Source organism: Bombus vancouverensis, chromosome 14 (genome assembly GCF_051014615.1).
Source record: "Bombus vancouverensis nearcticus chromosome 14, iyBomVanc1_principal, whole genome shotgun sequence".
Classification (NCBI taxonomy): Eukaryota; Metazoa; Arthropoda; class Insecta; order Hymenoptera; family Apidae; genus Bombus; species Bombus vancouverensis.
Window position 1 is genome coordinate 2,525,732 of NC_134924.1, and position 16,696 is coordinate 2,542,427.

The window sequence follows — 16,696 nt, forward strand, 5'->3', positions numbered from 1 at the left end:
ATTTGCATCGATGGGACATGCACTTTCTGACCAGCACTTCACTTCTTACGAAAATGTATGAAAATGGCTCGATGACTGGTTCGCCTCAAAAGAGCAACAGTTTTTTTGGCGTGACATCCACCAATTGCCAGACAGGTGGGAAAAATGTATAGCTAGCGATGGGCAATACTTCGAATAAAATATTTTTAATCATTTCCATACAATAAACGTGTATTTTCTATACAAAAATTCCGGTTTCATATTTACATGCCTGATAATTCGGAATTTCCTAAAGGGAATGGGCCTGTCTGTTGATACAAGATACAAATGGTTTAGTAGGTGAGCAACATCTGGAAGGAACCATGAACTGGCTGGTATAATAAAATCTAATATAGCGCGATAGAAAAGTCCCTGCAACGAGGACGAAAACGAGATGGGAACAAAGAAATGGATCACGAAATACAGTGTAGTAAAAGCATCTAGAACGGATCGCAAGTTGGAAGAATGTAATATGAGCTGAATAAAGTACTGCAAATAATTTGGTATCTTAATTTATTCTGGATTTTTCGGTTTAGAAATAGGATTTGGGTTTACATTTCTTTGTACACGTCCTACCATATTTTTTGCGTTTTCATACACATGCTCTGCATTAAAACTAATCTGCTTGTAGTGCAGTAATAAAAACTAATCTGCTTATTTTATTATTAACTGCTGTACCCTGATCTTTTCAACTTTCTCTAAGCCTGTTCTTTGGTTTTATCTTATACAGATAGTTCGGTAATAAATAATAAGGGAAAATAATATCGACAAAATGTTAACGCGTGGGTGTACCATTTTTAAGTTACATAACGTAGGGACTTAAACAATATTTTGTATAAAATGTTGCTATTATCTGGTGTAATTGGTAAATTACTATTTTTAAGTAGTAGAAATTTCCAAATATTCTAGTAGTATAGAATAGTGATAATTATCTTTATTGCAATCTTATATTCTGAAATCCTATTTTCATTGAAGCCCGTAATTCCAATTTGAAGGAAAAATGCTATAATATAAAAAACACGCATGAGAAATTACCTATTTCCATTTATCATGGTATAATTTTCGTCAGAAAATCTGATCGCCATCAACAAGTTTCTGAAAAATCTATTACCATGGCCATCGCCTCTGGCCACGTGTTGATTCACGTGAACAACGAGAAACGCGTGACTCCACCGTATGTTTTTATACACGATATCGAGTCGGAGGCTGACGAAGGGCTGTACACCCTTCTCGTTGCTTCCGATTCGCTTTAATTCCTAGTTTGTGAAGTACACTGGCTCGCTTTTCTCCATGTTTAGACCGTACCTTTGTTATACCACAACGATGGCCAATTTCAATGAAGATTTATCAAACGCCCACAACCCTAATCCTGACTCTTCTCCGACATATAGATAGAGCAAAAAGGTTAATAATAGAAATATGGTGTATTTATTTTTTGTAAGAGTGGAACACCATATTATGTAATATATACGATGTTAATGTACACTGCACCGAAATTAATGTTTCTAAGAGTAATCATTTTACAAGAAAACGCACAATCGTTTCTATTTTCTTAATATGTACGTAATTATATGTCTTTTGTACACTTGTCTATGTCTAATATAATAGATTATATAACTTTATTGTTGAACCAATGCAGTATTTTATATGAATATTTCATCTAAGACAGAATAAGAAAATAATATTCAATGATAAACGTATTCATATCTAAGCGATATTTTTTTCGTAACCTTTGAATTGTTTTCTTTCTTTTTCTGCTTGTCCTTCTCTCTTCATACGAAAATTTTACTAACACTAAATGAAACAATTTTACTTCAATAATCTTTACAACAAACGAAGAAAAAAAATAAATTAGAAGAACATTCGTTTCATTATCAATCCTTTTTTTGTTTCAATTTTAATTTAAATTATTAGATGGCAGCACTGAGCACAACAATAGCTGTTATACTACTACAGATTAACGGATTGCATTTTAAACTCATCTACAATCGGTTGTAACCTGCGCGCGCAAATTAAGCCACGTGGTAGGGATTACAAAATTCCAATTGGCCCTGTGCATAACACGAAATACGCGTGACAAGGAACGCCCTCTATCGTGTACGAAACGTTCGTTCCTTTCACAGAACTCCTGTTCTTTCCTAGGGAGTCCGCCATTGTTGCTGCACGTATATTTCTGTTAAGGCCAACGGAAATCGGATTACATCCAAAATGGTGAGTATAATCTTTCCAAAGTAAAACGAATTTGTAAGTCTGTACAATGTATGGAGTGCAGAGGTATGAATATTTTTGAAGACCGAGTGTCACCTGGGTTCGGAAAAATTGAAAACTGGCGGATTACTTGGGATTGCGCAACTCCCTTTGAAGATGAATTTTGAGGCTCGCGATGGATATGCCAAGATTAAAATCTCTGAAGGTTCAGCAAAAATTCTGGCGAAATATTCCTGAAAAATTTTCCGACACAATGCTTCAAAGTTACCCTATGTTCGAAGTTCAAATATGTTTCGTCTCTTGTTCAAGAGGCAACGTGTCATGGAGTTTTGTAGTCTCTTGTTACAAATCGCAGCATGCTCTCGAAACATCGTGAGTCTTCAAGAAAATGTTCTCGATGGTTTTTGGTGAATTGGGAACTTTGCGGGAACAATCCAAACAAGCATCATTGCACAAAAAAAACACGTCGAATACCTTGCACACTGTATATAGAAAATGAAGAAGTTGTGACACTTTAGGGTCAAGCTCTAACAAAAAAAAGTATTCATACAGGAATATAATTCTCTCTATTCTAAATAATATTGATCATATTTGTCAAGATTTATGAAGCTTTGATTTTAATATGGTCAGTATGAAAATCATTTTATCTTTTCCTTTATCTGAGATAAAATTGTTTTTCAAACTTTATATTCCATATTTTAGGAAAATATTGAAAACATATTAAGAAAATAATATATTTGATAGCATAAAATTAAAAAATAATTTGTGGAATATGTCATTTTAGACTAAGAAAATTTTAATCAATATGTTGTAATCAGTTTCATCAACTTTAATCAGTTACAATCATGTTAAATCTATATATTTAGTATTAAAAAGTCTTTTATTTGTTACAGGTGAACTTCACGGTAGACGAGATACGTGCTATGATGGACAAAAAGAAAAACATCAGAAATATGTCTGTCATTGCGCATGTTGATCATGGAAAGTCAACTTTGACTGACTCCCTTGTGTCTAAGGCCGGTATTATTGCTGGTGCTAAAGCTGGTGAAACCAGATTTACAGATACTCGCAAGGATGAACAGGAACGATGTATTACTATTAAATCCACGTAAGTTTAATCTGTTTAATCTTATCAGTTGGTGTTTTTAACTGCTTACCTGCAAGTAATATTTTTAATTGCAGAGCTATTTCTATGTTCTTTGCACTTGAAGAGAAAGACTTAGTTTTCATTACAAACCCTGATCAACGTGACAAGGATGAAAAAGGTTTCTTGATTAACCTTATTGATTCACCTGGCCATGTTGATTTCTCCAGTGAAGTAACTGCTGCTCTTCGAGTAACTGATGGAGCTCTTGTGGTTGTTGATTGTGTATCTGGTGTGTACTTTAAATGATGTAATTTGAATTAAACTAATACCCCTTCCAGCACAAAAAGCGTTACTCTGTAGTATATCAGTTGGTTAAACTGACTGATGCACATGGACAGTGTTGATGGTGCATCAATGGAAGAAGATTAAAATGATAGCAGCTGTGTTTAAACGCTGTTGGTGGACCTCTATCCTTATGTCCGAGACCAGCACGCTACGACACAATTGCTACAATTTTACTTGAAAGAATTTTGTTTTCTTTTTATAGTTTCGTGAAAATCATAATTTCTTTATACTTTGTCAAGGTGTCTGTGTGCAAACGGAAACTGTACTTCGTCAAGCTATTGCTGAACGTATAAAGCCAGTGTTGTTCATGAACAAAATGGACAGAGCACTTTTAGAACTTCAGCTTGATAGTGAAGATCTTTATCAAACTTTCCAACGTATTGTTGAAAACGTTAACGTTATTATTGCAACATATTCGGACGATGATGGTCCTATGGGTGAAGTTAGAGTAAGTAAATGAATTAATTTTATTTCTATGTAACATTGTTTCTTACGTTTATATTAATATTCTTATTATGTTTGTTGCAAATAGGTAGATCCTAGTAAAGGTTCAGTCGGTTTTGGTTCTGGTCTTCATGGTTGGGCGTTTACATTAAAACAATTTTCTGAAATGTATGCTGAGAAATTTAAAATTGACGTTGTAAAACTTATGAATAGATTATGGGGAGAATCTTTCTTTAACCCCAAAACTAAGAAGTGGAGCAAGCAGAAGGAAACAGACAATAAACGCTCCTTTTGCATGTACGTCTTAGATCCAATTTATAAGGTATGTTAATCATTAACTACTTATAATAAATAAATATTCATTTTTTTTTACTAATAACAATACAAAATTAAAACAGGTATTTGATAGTATAATGAATTACAAAAAAGATGAAGCGGACAACCTGCTGCAAAAATTAGGAATTGTTTTAAAACCGGAAGATAAAGATAAAGACGGCAAAGCTCTTCTTAAGGTAACTTTTTCTATATAAAACTATCATTTTAATTCATTTCAATGTTTTGGAAATATTTATGATGACTTCTAAAAAAAAAACTTTTCTGACATCTCTACAGAATTTCTTTGACCGATAATATTTTATTCTGATAATACTTTAGTTTTAATTAACTAATCAATAAATATCATGAGTGATTATATATCAGTATAATAATCCGTTTTAGGTTGTCATGAGAACATGGTTACCAGCTGGAGAAGCTTTGCTTCAGATGATTGCTATTCATTTGCCATCCCCTGTTACCGCACAGAAATATCGTATGGAAATGTTGTATGAAGGTCCGCTTGATGACGAGGCTGCAATTGGTATTAAGGTATGTATAAATAATATAATTTTAAGATAAAAAATATTAATTAGTTTTATTATATATGATGAAAATCTCACAGACCTGTTCTGACTTATATATGGTAGATATGAGTAGTAACTGATTGATATATGTATAATTTAATTTTTAATTCAGCTTTAAAGTGAACTTGTTGATTTCATATCCGATTGGAATCTTATTTTACAGAACTGCGATCCGAATGGGCCACTCATGATGTATGTTTCGAAAATGGTACCGACCTCCGACAAAGGTCGTTTCTATGCTTTCGGTCGTGTATTCTCTGGGAAAGTAAGCACTGGAATGAAAGCACGTATTATGGGACCTAATTTCCAACCGGGTAAAAAAGAAGATCTTTATGAGAAAGCTATCCAGCGTACAATTTTGATGATGGGACGTTACGTTGAAGCGATTGAAGATGTGCCTTCTGGTCAGTAAATCCTTCATTTGGTTTCAAATCTTTTCAAGTAATAGTACAATGATGATTGTTTCTATCTACCTTTTGTTCTGACCTTTTCTGAATGACAATAGAACGGCCAACTGACGCTTAAATTGATAATGTTAAAATGTTGTTTCGTATAAAAAGTGTAATTACAACAGATTATTTTTATCATTCAAAACAGGTAATATTTGTGGACTTGTTGGCGTTGATCAATTCTTAGTGAAGACTGGTACCATTACCACGTTTAAGGATGCACACAATATGAAAGTTATGAAATTTTCGGTTTCACCTGTCGTCCGTGTTGCTGTTGAACCTAAAAATCCAGCAGATTTACCTAAATTAGTTGAAGGTACATTTATTTATTGATTTAATATAATTTGTTATAATTTAATGTATAAATAAGGATGAAACCTTATTTTGAGCATTGGGTTATGATAAACCATGATTTTAATTGAAAATCTGAAAGTGATCGTCATTTAAGTTTTATTTAATAAAAGTGTTAATATTTTTTAACAAAATAATTCGTATTCAGGTCTTAAACGTTTGGCGAAATCAGATCCTATGGTACAATGTATTATTGAAGAATCAGGAGAGCACATTATTGCTGGTGCTGGAGAACTGCACCTTGAAATTTGTTTAAAGGATTTGGAAGAAGATCATGCTTGTATACCCATTAAGAAATCGGATCCCGTTGTTTCTTACAGAGAAACAATTTCGGAACAATCGAATCAGATGTGTCTTTCAAAATCACCTAATAAGCATAATCGGTTATTCATGATGGCGTGTCCTATGCCTGATGGTCTCGCTGAAGATATCGATAGTGTATGTTTCCATTCTATAAAAATTTATAATTGATATTCTTGTTTTGTTTCTATTAAATGTTTATAATCTTATAGGGTGAAGTTAATCCAAGGGATGACTTCAAAGTACGTGCTCGTTATTTGAACGAAAAGTATGACTACGATGTAACCGAAGCTAGGAAGATTTGGTGCTTTGGACCTGATGGAACTGGACCCAACATTCTTGTAGATTGTACAAAAGGAGTACAGTATCTTAACGAAATTAAGGATTCTGTTGTAGCTGGATTCCAATGGGCTACGAAAGAGGTATAATATCATAGATTAATGAAAAAGATATTCAGAAATAGTTTTTTATTTATAATTATTTCACAGGGTGTTCTTTCGGAAGAAAACTTGAGAGGTGTGCGTTTCAACATTCACGATGTGACGTTACATGCTGACGCTATTCATAGAGGTGGTGGTCAAATTATTCCTACCACAAGACGTTGCCTTTATGCTTGTCTTCTCACTGCCTCTCCTCGACTTATGGAACCAGTTTACTTATGCGAAATTCAGGTAAATTTAGTTTTATGATTTACTGAAGAATTTATAACTAGTATGTTAAATTTTTGTATTCTAATGTAATAAAATTGTCATAGTGCCCTGAAACAGCTGTCGGTGGTATCTATGGTGTGCTTAACCGAAGAAGAGGTCACGTATTCGAAGAACAACAGATTGCTGGTACACCTATGTTTGTAGTTAAAGCATATCTTCCAGTTAATGAGTCCTTTGGTTTTACTGCCGACTTGCGTTCTAACACCGGCGGACAAGCTTTCCCTCAATGTGTGTTCGATCATTGGCAGATCTTGCCCGGTGATCCAATGGAACCTAATTCTAGACCTTATCAAGTTGTGCAGGTAATTTATCTGTTCTGTAATATTTATAATTACCCACGGTCATAACTGATGGTAATGAGTAAATGTCAATACATTGCCATTTTTAATCTCGTGGAAAAGAAACTGTTTTTTTGTTTTGGTATTCTAGTGACATATTCAAGTATACCTGAATAGGGAAACATACAAATTTATATCTTCCTTTTGTGAGACATGATACATTTGACTACTATTAAGTGTAATAATCCTTGTTCTTACAGGAAACACGTAAAAGAAAAGGATTGAAGGAAGGTCTCCCAGATTTGAATGCATACCTTGACAAATTGTAACCATAGATTCGCGCACCATATTTAAATATCTATTTAAATATTGTAATTCAATTAATATTGCTCGGACCGTATACAATCGGCATCGGTTTATTATGAACTTTGTTTTGCGCAAAGAAACATGAGAAATACATGATTATAAATATGAAAAAAACAATAAATTGTAATTATGATGGAAAGTACGCATGTTGGCGCAAGGAGAAATATTTTATACATTTATTTAATTAAGCATGCCACATGTTATTAAGATCCCTGTGGCTTTATGTTTTTAGCATATCAGCATCAGATAAGAATTCAATTGTTATTTTTATTGTGGTAACTTATTGCCAATTTCATATAACAAATGAAAACAAAAGATTGTAATTTTTTACATTGCTTTTTTACCACAATTAGTTTTAATTTTTTGTTGATATTTTCAAATGATTGGACGAATTTCGAAGTTATTGATAACAAAAAATCTACAACAGCAATGTACTCATTGAAACGAAATGCATCAAGAAATTAAAAATGAAATTACGAGAGGAAGTGTTTTTATTGTCTTTGTTAAAAATACCCAACCATTCCAAAATCTGATAGAATTAGGACAAGTAAAAAAAAGTTATGTTCAAATTGTGTATAAATTATGATTTTATTTTAATAAAATATACTATAGTGTCAATACATCTAATATTAATAATTCATATGTGATGAAATAATCACATTCAACATACCAAACCTATTTTTTTTATATATTTCGACTTCATTCCATTAATTTTTTGTACATATTACCACATATAATTAAAATACATTTCCTTAATTTATAAATACTAATTTAATAAGTATGTTACGTTAATTGGATTGGATTCAACAATGTGATGAAATGTTAGCTACTCGTAAAAAGTAAGAGTCTAAGAAATAAATTTTGATAATTGATTCAAGTTACTCTATAAATTATTATAGTTGCATTTACAAAAACGCAATTCATTGATAAATTGCATCGATGTATTTTTCATAAAAATTTAGATGGGATTAATTGTGTTTTTGTAGATGCCAGCTAGTGATTGAGCTGCTAAAAGTATAATGTCTCTTCTGGAAATTCCTGTAAGTGCATGATGCCATTCATTGTGAGAAACCTTCAAAGATATATTACTTTTTTAGAATTATAATTATACAATTACCGTGTTTACTTTATTTATACCAACCTGTAAACTGCTTGCCATTAAACTACCAATAGTAACTGACAATCCAGACCATTTAAGAGGATAATCTTCAGGTGTGGCTTCTTGTGCCATTGTTACTATTTGACTTGGCACTGGAGTCATTTGAGTGAACGTTTGCAAATTCACATTACGTTTCGGATCATTAAGAAGTATCACCCCTAAATCATACCATTTATCTTCACCAACTTCTAACAGAAAATTTTCTACTGCAATTATAGGTATATCTTTTGGAAGAGTCGGAATATTTCGAGCAGAATTAATTCTTTCTTCTGCTCCTTTCACACCAGCAGCAAAACCAACTGGTTGAGCAGCTACAGCTGAACTTTCCACTGATATACCACTACAAAATAATCAACTCTTTTAATGAAAATATAACAGTATAGAATTAAATGAATACAATTCATAATTATTACTCACGTTACTGTTGCCTTCCCAAAAACTGTTTGAAAAGCCTGACGAACAGAACTTATTTTAACATCTTTATCTGATGCAACTACAATCTCCATATCACCACCAGAATCTGAAAAGTATATTTTCCACAGAGCCTGCATATATGTTTGTAAATGAACTAACATGTTGCACAGTCACGATGTTGCTATTTACATTCACATATAAATAGTGTAGAATCTATATATTGTTCCTCAAATTTTAATTGCCATTTTATTAAAATACAATGAAATTATTACAAGTTGTTTTCAACAATTACTTCTCCACAACACTGTGCATAGGCATATGTTAATGAAAATTTTGCTTATAAAGTTACTTTAATTACTATTTTTAATTATCACTTTATTTGTAATGCAAATTGAACAATCACTCTATTTTATGTGTGATTTGGAACACAATTTCACATATATAAATGTTATAATTTCAGCTACTTAATAAATGAAAAATAAGGAGGAAAAATATTTTGTAAATGACAGATAAACAGCACACAGCACAGTTCACTAAATTAAGTTTGGTTTTTAGATCATCCAAAAATAACACAGTACATATATATGTTCCTTTCAGATATGATGCAATAATATAATCTAATAGATACAATGACATACATTTAGATAGGAAATTGACAAAACACTCAAGCCAGGAGAAATGATCAAGAAATTTACAAAATAGAAAAGGATTAAATTGCTTTTACTTGCATGTCAGGATTAGTAGCTTTCTTACTTACAAATGAACTCACGCATCTGAGGATCTAATGTTGTGATCATAGTATTAACACTGTTCTTTGCTTTTTCTGCAACTTTGCTTAATACATTACTATTTACTACTGTTTCTTTAACCCATGACAGTAGACCACCTCCAACCATTCCTGAATCTTGGACTATATTTTCTGATGGCACTGTAGTTTGTACATTTTGTATGGACGGAGTAACAATAGGAGTTGTAATTACTTGATGTGTTTCTTGCTGTAATGGTTTAGATTGAATAACAGTATTTAACATTGATTTATTAGGTTCCTGTTCATGAAGCTTCTTTTGTGAAGATGATTCTAAATTATTAGGCCTTTCTGATAACAATGTTCCAGGGTTTGAAATAAAAATAGGCAATGCACTAGGTGGTGGTACATTTGATAACAAATTTCCTGTAGATGTTGACACACCTAATGGCATTAATAAAGATGTTGATGAAGACAAACTGCTAAAAGAATCTGGAAATTACATTATTTATATTACTTATATAAATGACACATTGTCCTGATACATTAGTGTATCTGAATAAATAAACAAACCTTCATCAAGTAATAAGTTATTTTTGTCCTATTTACCAAATAAAATTTATTGTTCGTTTAAATAGTATATCATAGAATGTTTTACCATAAGATACATAATTACATTCATTTTATGTTATAATATTTTTATGTTTATTATATTTCTCAAGAATTAATTTTTTATAGTTTTCTTCCAAAATCTTTTGCACTACACGGAAAACTAGCAGCCAATTAGAGTGAACATGAATCTTTTTACTTGCGAAGGAATTTGACAGATACGCAGGTGTTTATGTTTTGCCTTTCATTCTTACCTGTTTTTACGATTTCTCCAGATGTAGACGATTCATCTGTCCTTCTTTCGACAAATTCGAATGTGGATTCTCCATTGGAATCGTCAGTCATTGTTGATTAACTTTTCTAAATTTACACGTTAAATGTCCAAAACTATATTGTAAATTTTCTATACGCAGCTATGTATGCAAGAGACATAATATGTACATGGATTGACTATGTACAATTATGAGCTGCAAGCTACAAGCTGCAAGTGACCAACTTCATCATCTTGAAACAGTCTGAAGATAGGAACTAGTCTACATGTATACATATTCACATATATTCCTATATCTTATATCTATTATTTACTTTATTTGAGTGATAGAAAATTTTATTTAGTTAGAAGTTAACTTTTTTTGTTATTTGATAGTTTTCGACGCGTAGGATCCAAAAATTCAAGTCTTAACTTTAGAAATCAAGCGGTTCAAGAGTTATCCGTACGTAAAATTGAGCACTTTTAGCGTATTTTATAGGTTAGCATGATGCTATATTACTTCTGTAGTGGCACGCGAGTCAGGACAATTCAAATTCTGTTGTTGTTTTGCCTCGGAGTATTAAGATCGTTAGGTTACAAGTATTGTAAGGATCAATAAACTCCGGGCAAAACAATGTCGCCGCTACATACAACCGTCAAACGTAGTCGAATACAAATTTTCCACCAGTATAAATAAACGGACGCGATTACGAGCGTGAGAGTTCATCGAACAGTATCCGAAGAGCATCAAAGTGTAAACAAGTTTTGAAGTGATCTACAGAGTTTCTCCGAGTATTTATCGGGTATTTATTCCGCAATTTATATTTGTACCAACGACTCACAATTCGCCTGTAATTTATTTATTTATTTGAAAATATATTTAACGGATTGCGACAGCAATATTTCGCTTTTGTTATTTCGCTCAACCAAATCCTCCACACTTCTATTCATCATCTCATTAATCCGTACTACGAGTACAGATGAGTATTGGACTGACTTTCGCCGAATATTAGCTTGTTCTAACGTAACGGCGGCAGAAGAGTGGAGCATAACCTAAACCTGCTCAAACCTAATCCAATACTCATGACTCACGATTTAAAATCCCGCCGCAAATGCACCCACGTTCATTTGTATACATACAGCGACTCCAGTTATTGGACCAATCATGCATAGAAGCCAACATAGCATCAAAGTAACGCATACGCTAAAAATACGCTAAAAACATTTGATTTTATATGCATATGATATCATAATTCTTGAACCACTGGAGTCCTAAAGTTAAGACTTGCATTTTTGGATTCCACATGGCGAAAACTACCATAATGTATAAAAGAAGTCAATAATTTTATGTTTTCTAAACCGAAGTACAGCTGAAGTTATACATTTATGATAAAAAAAGAAAAAATATATTATCATAGTTACTGATTATATTACACATATTTTACTGATTATATACCCATTAATGTTTATTTTACAATTAGTATATGTTTTACATGCTATTTATGCAAGGAATGATGAAAATAAAAATTTTTTATTTTATAAACAATATATTTACCAACATGATATCATTTACTTTAAGTAACCATATTTATCAGTATTAAAAACAATACATAATGTATCAATATATGCATTAGTGTTTGATGAAGCGGATTAAGGTTATGTTCAGTAACATGTTACTCCTTTACTTCGAATAATTAGCATATACGTAGTGAAAGAGAAATACTAAGCAAAATAATGTCGCTCCAAGAATGTTGCAGAATACAGCCAACTGTACATCTGTGATCATCTGAAAGGTTATGAGATTAACTTTTACCGGTCTATATCTTTGATTTAACGAGAAAATGTTTAAAATTAAATAAAAAAATATACTTAAAGGACAAATTAATCAAAAGGGACATAATTACCTTGAAAAATTATTTTATAATACACAGTTCAATATATTTAAATTACATACGTGGTTTGACACGTTATACTCTACAACTCGATGATTATGTGTCACAGAGTTGTAATCATGAATCTCTTTACCTGTAACAGAATTTTCCGGAAGACTTGCTTGTCGATATCTATGAGATAAAAATATAAAATAACAAAATATTATAAAATATATGGTATTTTACGTTGTGTTTGAAAAATGAATTGATAAATACATATTAGTAATATGTATTATATTTTATATATATCTTAAATTAATATTACCAAATATTACTAGTTAGGGCTAAAATATAACTAGCAATATAATACCAAAAAGGAAATCTCCTCTCTGATAATACATGAGCGCGCGATTATTCTAATTTTTTCTAGAATATATTTACAATTATTATGATATATTGTTATGTTTTATTAGCGTAGCAAATATATTTAGTCAATTTTTAAGTTTTTTTAAATACATTAACAATATACACGTCAAAAGACAATATGTTGATTCACTATACTAATAACAATGTACTTTTATGCACTGGTTCATTGAAATTCATTCAAATAATATACCGAAAACGCAAAGCTTAAAAAATAAGGGAAAAGGTTTTTCGATAGATTTAGCATTAATCTGACTATCACAAAAATTTTAAATGTATTTTTTCTTTATGTGCTTAAAGTAATTGTAAAGAATGTTAGTAATATTACTTGTATTGTACAGTATTTTCCCTCCTTTCTAATACAAACACGCTAAATAAATATTGTAAAAAATTAGTGAATTGGAATTATGATGTTTATATAATTTTGATGTTTATAAAATATTGAATTATAAGAATTTAGTTTTCCGATATTTTGACAGTGCTCTTTTTAAGAAAAGTTTTCCAAGTTTTTACCTCCTAACCTCTACGTGTATCGATGCACGCATAAATATTTACTGGATATTATTTTATTCTGTAATACTAAAACGTATCAAAAATGTTCGAAGCACACAGTATTAATGCGGAACATAAAGACTTGATTCATGATATTGCTTATGATTTTTATGGACAACGAATGGCAACATGTTCTAGTGATCAATATGTGAAAGTGAGATTTGTACTCTTGTCGTTTGTATTCATACACAGTAACATTATCATAGTCATATATGAGGGTTATGAAATTTGTATAGGTCTGGGATGAAGACGAACATGGAAATTGGCATTTATCTGCATCTTGGAAAGCACACAGTGGGTCTGTGTGGAAAGTAACATGGGCGCATCCAGAGTTCGGTCAAGTTCTAGCAACATGTTCTTTTGATAGGACAGCAGCTGTATGGGAAGAGATAGGTAGAACTATTATTTTTGTGATTAACTAATAAACAAATAACTATGTTATTAATTTTACTTAGTTGGAGAAGGATCAGGACCAGGAGAACGTGGCATGAGACATTGGGTTAGGAGAACAAACTTAGTAGATTCCAGAAAGTCTGTTACAGATGTGAAATTTGCACCTAAAACTTTAGGACTTTTGTTAGCTACGTGTAGTGAAGATGGTGTAATTAGGATATATGAAGCACCTGATGTTATGAATCTAAGTCAATGGACTCTACAACATGATATTAGTTGTAAACTTCAATGCAGTTGTCTTTCATGGAATCCATCTCTCTCAAGGTATAATAAATTGCTATTGAATTCCTATAATATGTATTGTAGATATAGGTGTCAAATATTCCATTATTTCACATTAGGTTACATCATCCAATGATAGCAGTTGGAAGTGATGATCCAAATCCATCATCCGAGGGAAAAGTTTTTATATATGAATATTCTGAAAGTAGTAGAAGATGGACAAAAACTCAAACATTAAATATCATAGATCCTATTCATGATATAGCATTCGCTCCAAATTTAGGTAGAAGTTTTCACACATTAGCTATTGCATCAAAAGATGTGCAAATAATTATATTAAAACCTATGGTGTGAGTATAAGTTTTAGAATTCGTACAAACATGATGTGTATAAGAGACTACATGAAGATGTTATTAATATAGGGATAATGCACAAAGTGGTTCATCACGGTTTGAAATTAATGTAGCAGCACAGTTCTCTGATCATGATTTTACTGTATGGCGAGTGTGTTGGAACATTATGGGAACTATTCTAGCAAGTTCAGGAGATGATGGTTGCGTTCGATTATGGAAAGATAATTATATTAATAATTGGAAATGTGTTGCTGTGTTGAAAGGTGATGGTACCTCTGCTCAAAGTGCTGAAACTTCTACAGCGGCAACACCACCCAATCATTCAACAGGAATACAACAAACATCTTCTACAACAAGGTACTACAAATTGGGTTCCATCAGTCATCCAAACCAAGTGCCTTGGCATTAGAGAAAATGATTTATTTTTTAACATACTTAGTCGTTTCATGTTTATTATTTCGTACAATGTGCACACATTTTGTGAGAAATAGTGAATTTGTATTTCTATCATGAGAATTATCTTTATTTTTTTAACAAAATTATACATCTTTTATTTTTAGTAGTTAAATAGATTTCTATTAATTATAATTTCATAGCACCGTACATTACCCTATTGATTTAGTAATTTGTATTCTTTTGTTGAATAAAATAAGTATAAAGTGTATGTTCCACTAGAAACATTTATAATAAATCCTATCTTATATATAATAATTATTAAAATAACTTTATTGTCTATTCATATCCATTTGAAACAAATTGCTACTTCAAAAAGAGCGGTACCTTGCTATTTGGAATTAGTAAGGAATATATTGTTAAAGAGATTATTAATTGAGAGTATTTTATATCTTGTAATATAACAAAATTCATTAAATGATAAATTTTAGGTGTGTTAATCTCATATATACAGTTTTGCTCAGCATTAAAATTATTGTAAATATTGAATTATTATATATGTACACTTTGAAAAATATTTTACAAAAGACATATATTTCATTCAATTTGTAACGTATTTTTTTCATTAATAAATGCTGAATATATATTACAATATACCTTTTTATTTTTACCTACCTTGAAGTATCGAATAATTCTCAATGGAAAATAATTGTTGATAAGTCCTTTACGTTTTTGGTAATAGTAGATTACCTTACAGTAAGTTTTTTACTGTTATTTTAATCAAGATTTATGTTCTGTTTGTAGTATATTTTAATTATATATTGATGACTAATGTTTAAATAAATTTTATTTCGCTTTCAGAGCAGTAACTATAGCAACTGTCACTGCAGAGAAGCCTACAGTTACAGTTATGTGCAGCAATAAATGGCAGGCACCTGTTATAAAAGGTCGTTTTAGTAAATCTGTTTGGTTGGGAAATCCTAGTGAACCAACACCACCTCCACCTCCAATCTTAGAGTATCCAAAGGCAAAAAAGTAACACAGCTATTCAATTTTTGGTAACATTAAAAAATGCGAAGACAAATGACTTTATATTCTTATGTTGAATGATTTAAAAAATTAATTCAAAGAATATGATATGCTACCTTTTATGCACTTGAGAATAATATTTTTATTTTAAGGAGAGTTCATAGAACTAAGATATTTCCAGACATGTATTTACCGTCATTATAATGATATGGTAATAAACAGCAATAGTTAATTATGCGTAAGTATTACTGTTATGAAACTTGTATATATACATTTTGACTGATTTTAGCGAACATTACTTTTTATTACTACATGACATATTCGTATTTAATTAAAATAAAATACATTCACGACAGAGATAAAGAAGTTCACTTTCCTCTAAACTAAAATATAACGAACTCTTCAATTCAAATAATATTGAATTTATAAAGCGGAAAGGCCATCTTGGTCAAATTAGAAGCTAGAATTTTAAAAATTATTATACTCCTGCACCAGCATACATTAATTATATACATAAAAATTCCTTATTTCATTAATTTATTATTTAAATTAAACGACATTTCTTAATAAAATTGAAGTATTGAAAAAGGCAACTAAAACATAGTTGAACAATTAACGTAGTAGTTACGAACATCCGTCAATTGACTTCGAAATATTTGGTAGCTTTGTCACGAGATTAATACGTGCGCGAAATTTTAACGGTTCAAAGCAGTTTTATAGTTATATATGTTCAAACTATCTGTAAAGTTATTCAATTTTGTTTTGTGT

General features: G+C 31.1%; 4 protein-coding genes across 6 annotated transcripts; 2 read left to right on the forward strand and 2 right to left on the reverse strand.

Annotated features, from left to right (window-relative positions):
* Positions 1-2,073: 2,073 nt before the first annotated feature.
* On the forward strand, positions 2,074-7,940 carry eEF2 (eukaryotic translation elongation factor 2). The gene is made up of 14 exons (XM_033343779.2): positions 2,074-2,229; positions 3,120-3,334; positions 3,409-3,602; positions 3,898-4,106; positions 4,191-4,424; positions 4,501-4,614; positions 4,820-4,966; positions 5,165-5,405; positions 5,599-5,766; positions 5,950-6,239; positions 6,314-6,523; positions 6,590-6,772; positions 6,856-7,113; positions 7,350-7,940. The coding sequence occupies exons 1-14, from the start codon at positions 2,227-2,229 to the stop codon at positions 7,416-7,418; spliced, it is 2,535 nt and encodes an 844-aa protein (XP_033199670.1). The 5' UTR covers positions 2,074-2,226; the 3' UTR covers positions 7,419-7,940.
* Positions 7,941-8,024: 84 nt separating this feature from the next.
* LOC117161992 (protein PRRC1-like) lies at positions 8,025-11,352 on the reverse strand. 2 transcript variants are annotated; one of them, XM_033343800.2, is made up of 5 exons: positions 10,637-11,352; positions 9,798-10,265; positions 9,032-9,134; positions 8,597-8,954; positions 8,025-8,527 (listed from the first exon to the last, which is right to left on the reverse strand). In XM_033343800.2, the coding sequence occupies exons 1-5, from the start codon at positions 10,725-10,727 to the stop codon at positions 8,414-8,416; spliced, it is 1,134 nt and encodes a 377-aa protein (XP_033199691.2). In that variant the 5' UTR covers positions 10,728-11,352; the 3' UTR covers positions 8,025-8,413. The 2 variants fall into 2 exon arrangements, with proteins under 2 accessions (XP_033199691.2, XP_033199690.2); XM_033343799.2 differs by having other exon boundaries at positions 9,786-10,265; positions 10,637-11,349.
* A 719-nt stretch (positions 11,353-12,071) lies between these two features.
* On the reverse strand, positions 12,072-12,418 carry LOC117162001 (dolichyl-diphosphooligosaccharide--protein glycosyltransferase subunit 4). Its single transcript, XM_033343811.2, has one exon. The coding sequence runs from the start codon at positions 12,416-12,418 to the stop codon at positions 12,314-12,316; it is 105 nt and encodes a 34-aa protein (XP_033199702.1). The 3' UTR covers positions 12,072-12,313.
* Positions 12,419-13,077: 659 nt separating this feature from the next.
* On the forward strand, positions 13,078-16,225 carry Nup44A (nuclear pore complex protein Nup44A). Of its 2 annotated transcripts, XM_033343796.2 has the most exons (6): positions 13,078-13,632; positions 13,715-13,871; positions 13,934-14,195; positions 14,273-14,503; positions 14,576-14,863; positions 15,761-16,225. In XM_033343796.2, the coding sequence occupies exons 1-6, from the start codon at positions 13,522-13,524 to the stop codon at positions 15,936-15,938; spliced, it is 1,227 nt and encodes a 408-aa protein (XP_033199687.1). In that variant the 5' UTR covers positions 13,078-13,521; the 3' UTR covers positions 15,939-16,225. The 2 variants fall into 2 exon arrangements, with proteins under 2 accessions (XP_033199687.1, XP_076480657.1); XM_076624542.1 differs by lacking the exon at positions 15,761-16,225 and having other exon boundaries at positions 13,082-13,632; positions 14,576-15,551.
* The last annotated feature ends 471 nt before the right edge of the window (positions 16,226-16,696 follow it).

Excerpts from the sequence above, each read along its gene's own strand:
- eEF2 (XM_033343779.2), top strand. Across the intron at positions 6,240-6,313 it reads TCGCTGAAGATATCGATAGT|GGTGAAGTTAATCCAAGGGA; the intron begins GTATGTTTCCAT and ends ATAATCTTATAG. Across the intron at positions 6,524-6,589 it reads TCCAATGGGCTACGAAAGAG|GGTGTTCTTTCGGAAGAAAA; the intron begins GTATAATATCAT and ends ATTATTTCACAG.
- LOC117161992 (XM_033343799.2), bottom strand. The coding sequence starts at position 10,727 with ATGACTGACGATTCCAATGGAGAATCCACATTCGAATTTGTCGAAAGA. Across the intron at positions 10,266-10,636 it reads TGGAGAAATCGTAAAAACAG|ATTCTTTTAGCAGTTTGTCT; the intron begins GTAAGAATGAAA and ends TGTAATTTCCAG. Across the intron at positions 8,528-8,596 it reads TAATGGCAAGCAGTTTACAG|GTTTCTCACAATGAATGGCA; the intron begins GTTGGTATAAAT and ends ATATCTTTGAAG.
- LOC117162001 (XM_033343811.2), bottom strand. The coding sequence starts at position 12,418 with ATGATCACAGATGTACAGTTGGCTGTATTCTGCAACATTCTTGGAGCG.
- Nup44A (XM_033343796.2), top strand. The coding sequence starts at position 13,522 with ATGTTCGAAGCACACAGTATTAATGCGGAACATAAAGACTTGATTCAT. Across the intron at positions 13,872-13,933 it reads AGCTGTATGGGAAGAGATAG|TTGGAGAAGGATCAGGACCA; the intron begins GTAGAACTATTA and ends AATTTTACTTAG. Across the intron at positions 14,504-14,575 it reads ATTATATTAAAACCTATGGT|GGATAATGCACAAAGTGGTT; the intron begins GTGAGTATAAGT and ends TTATTAATATAG.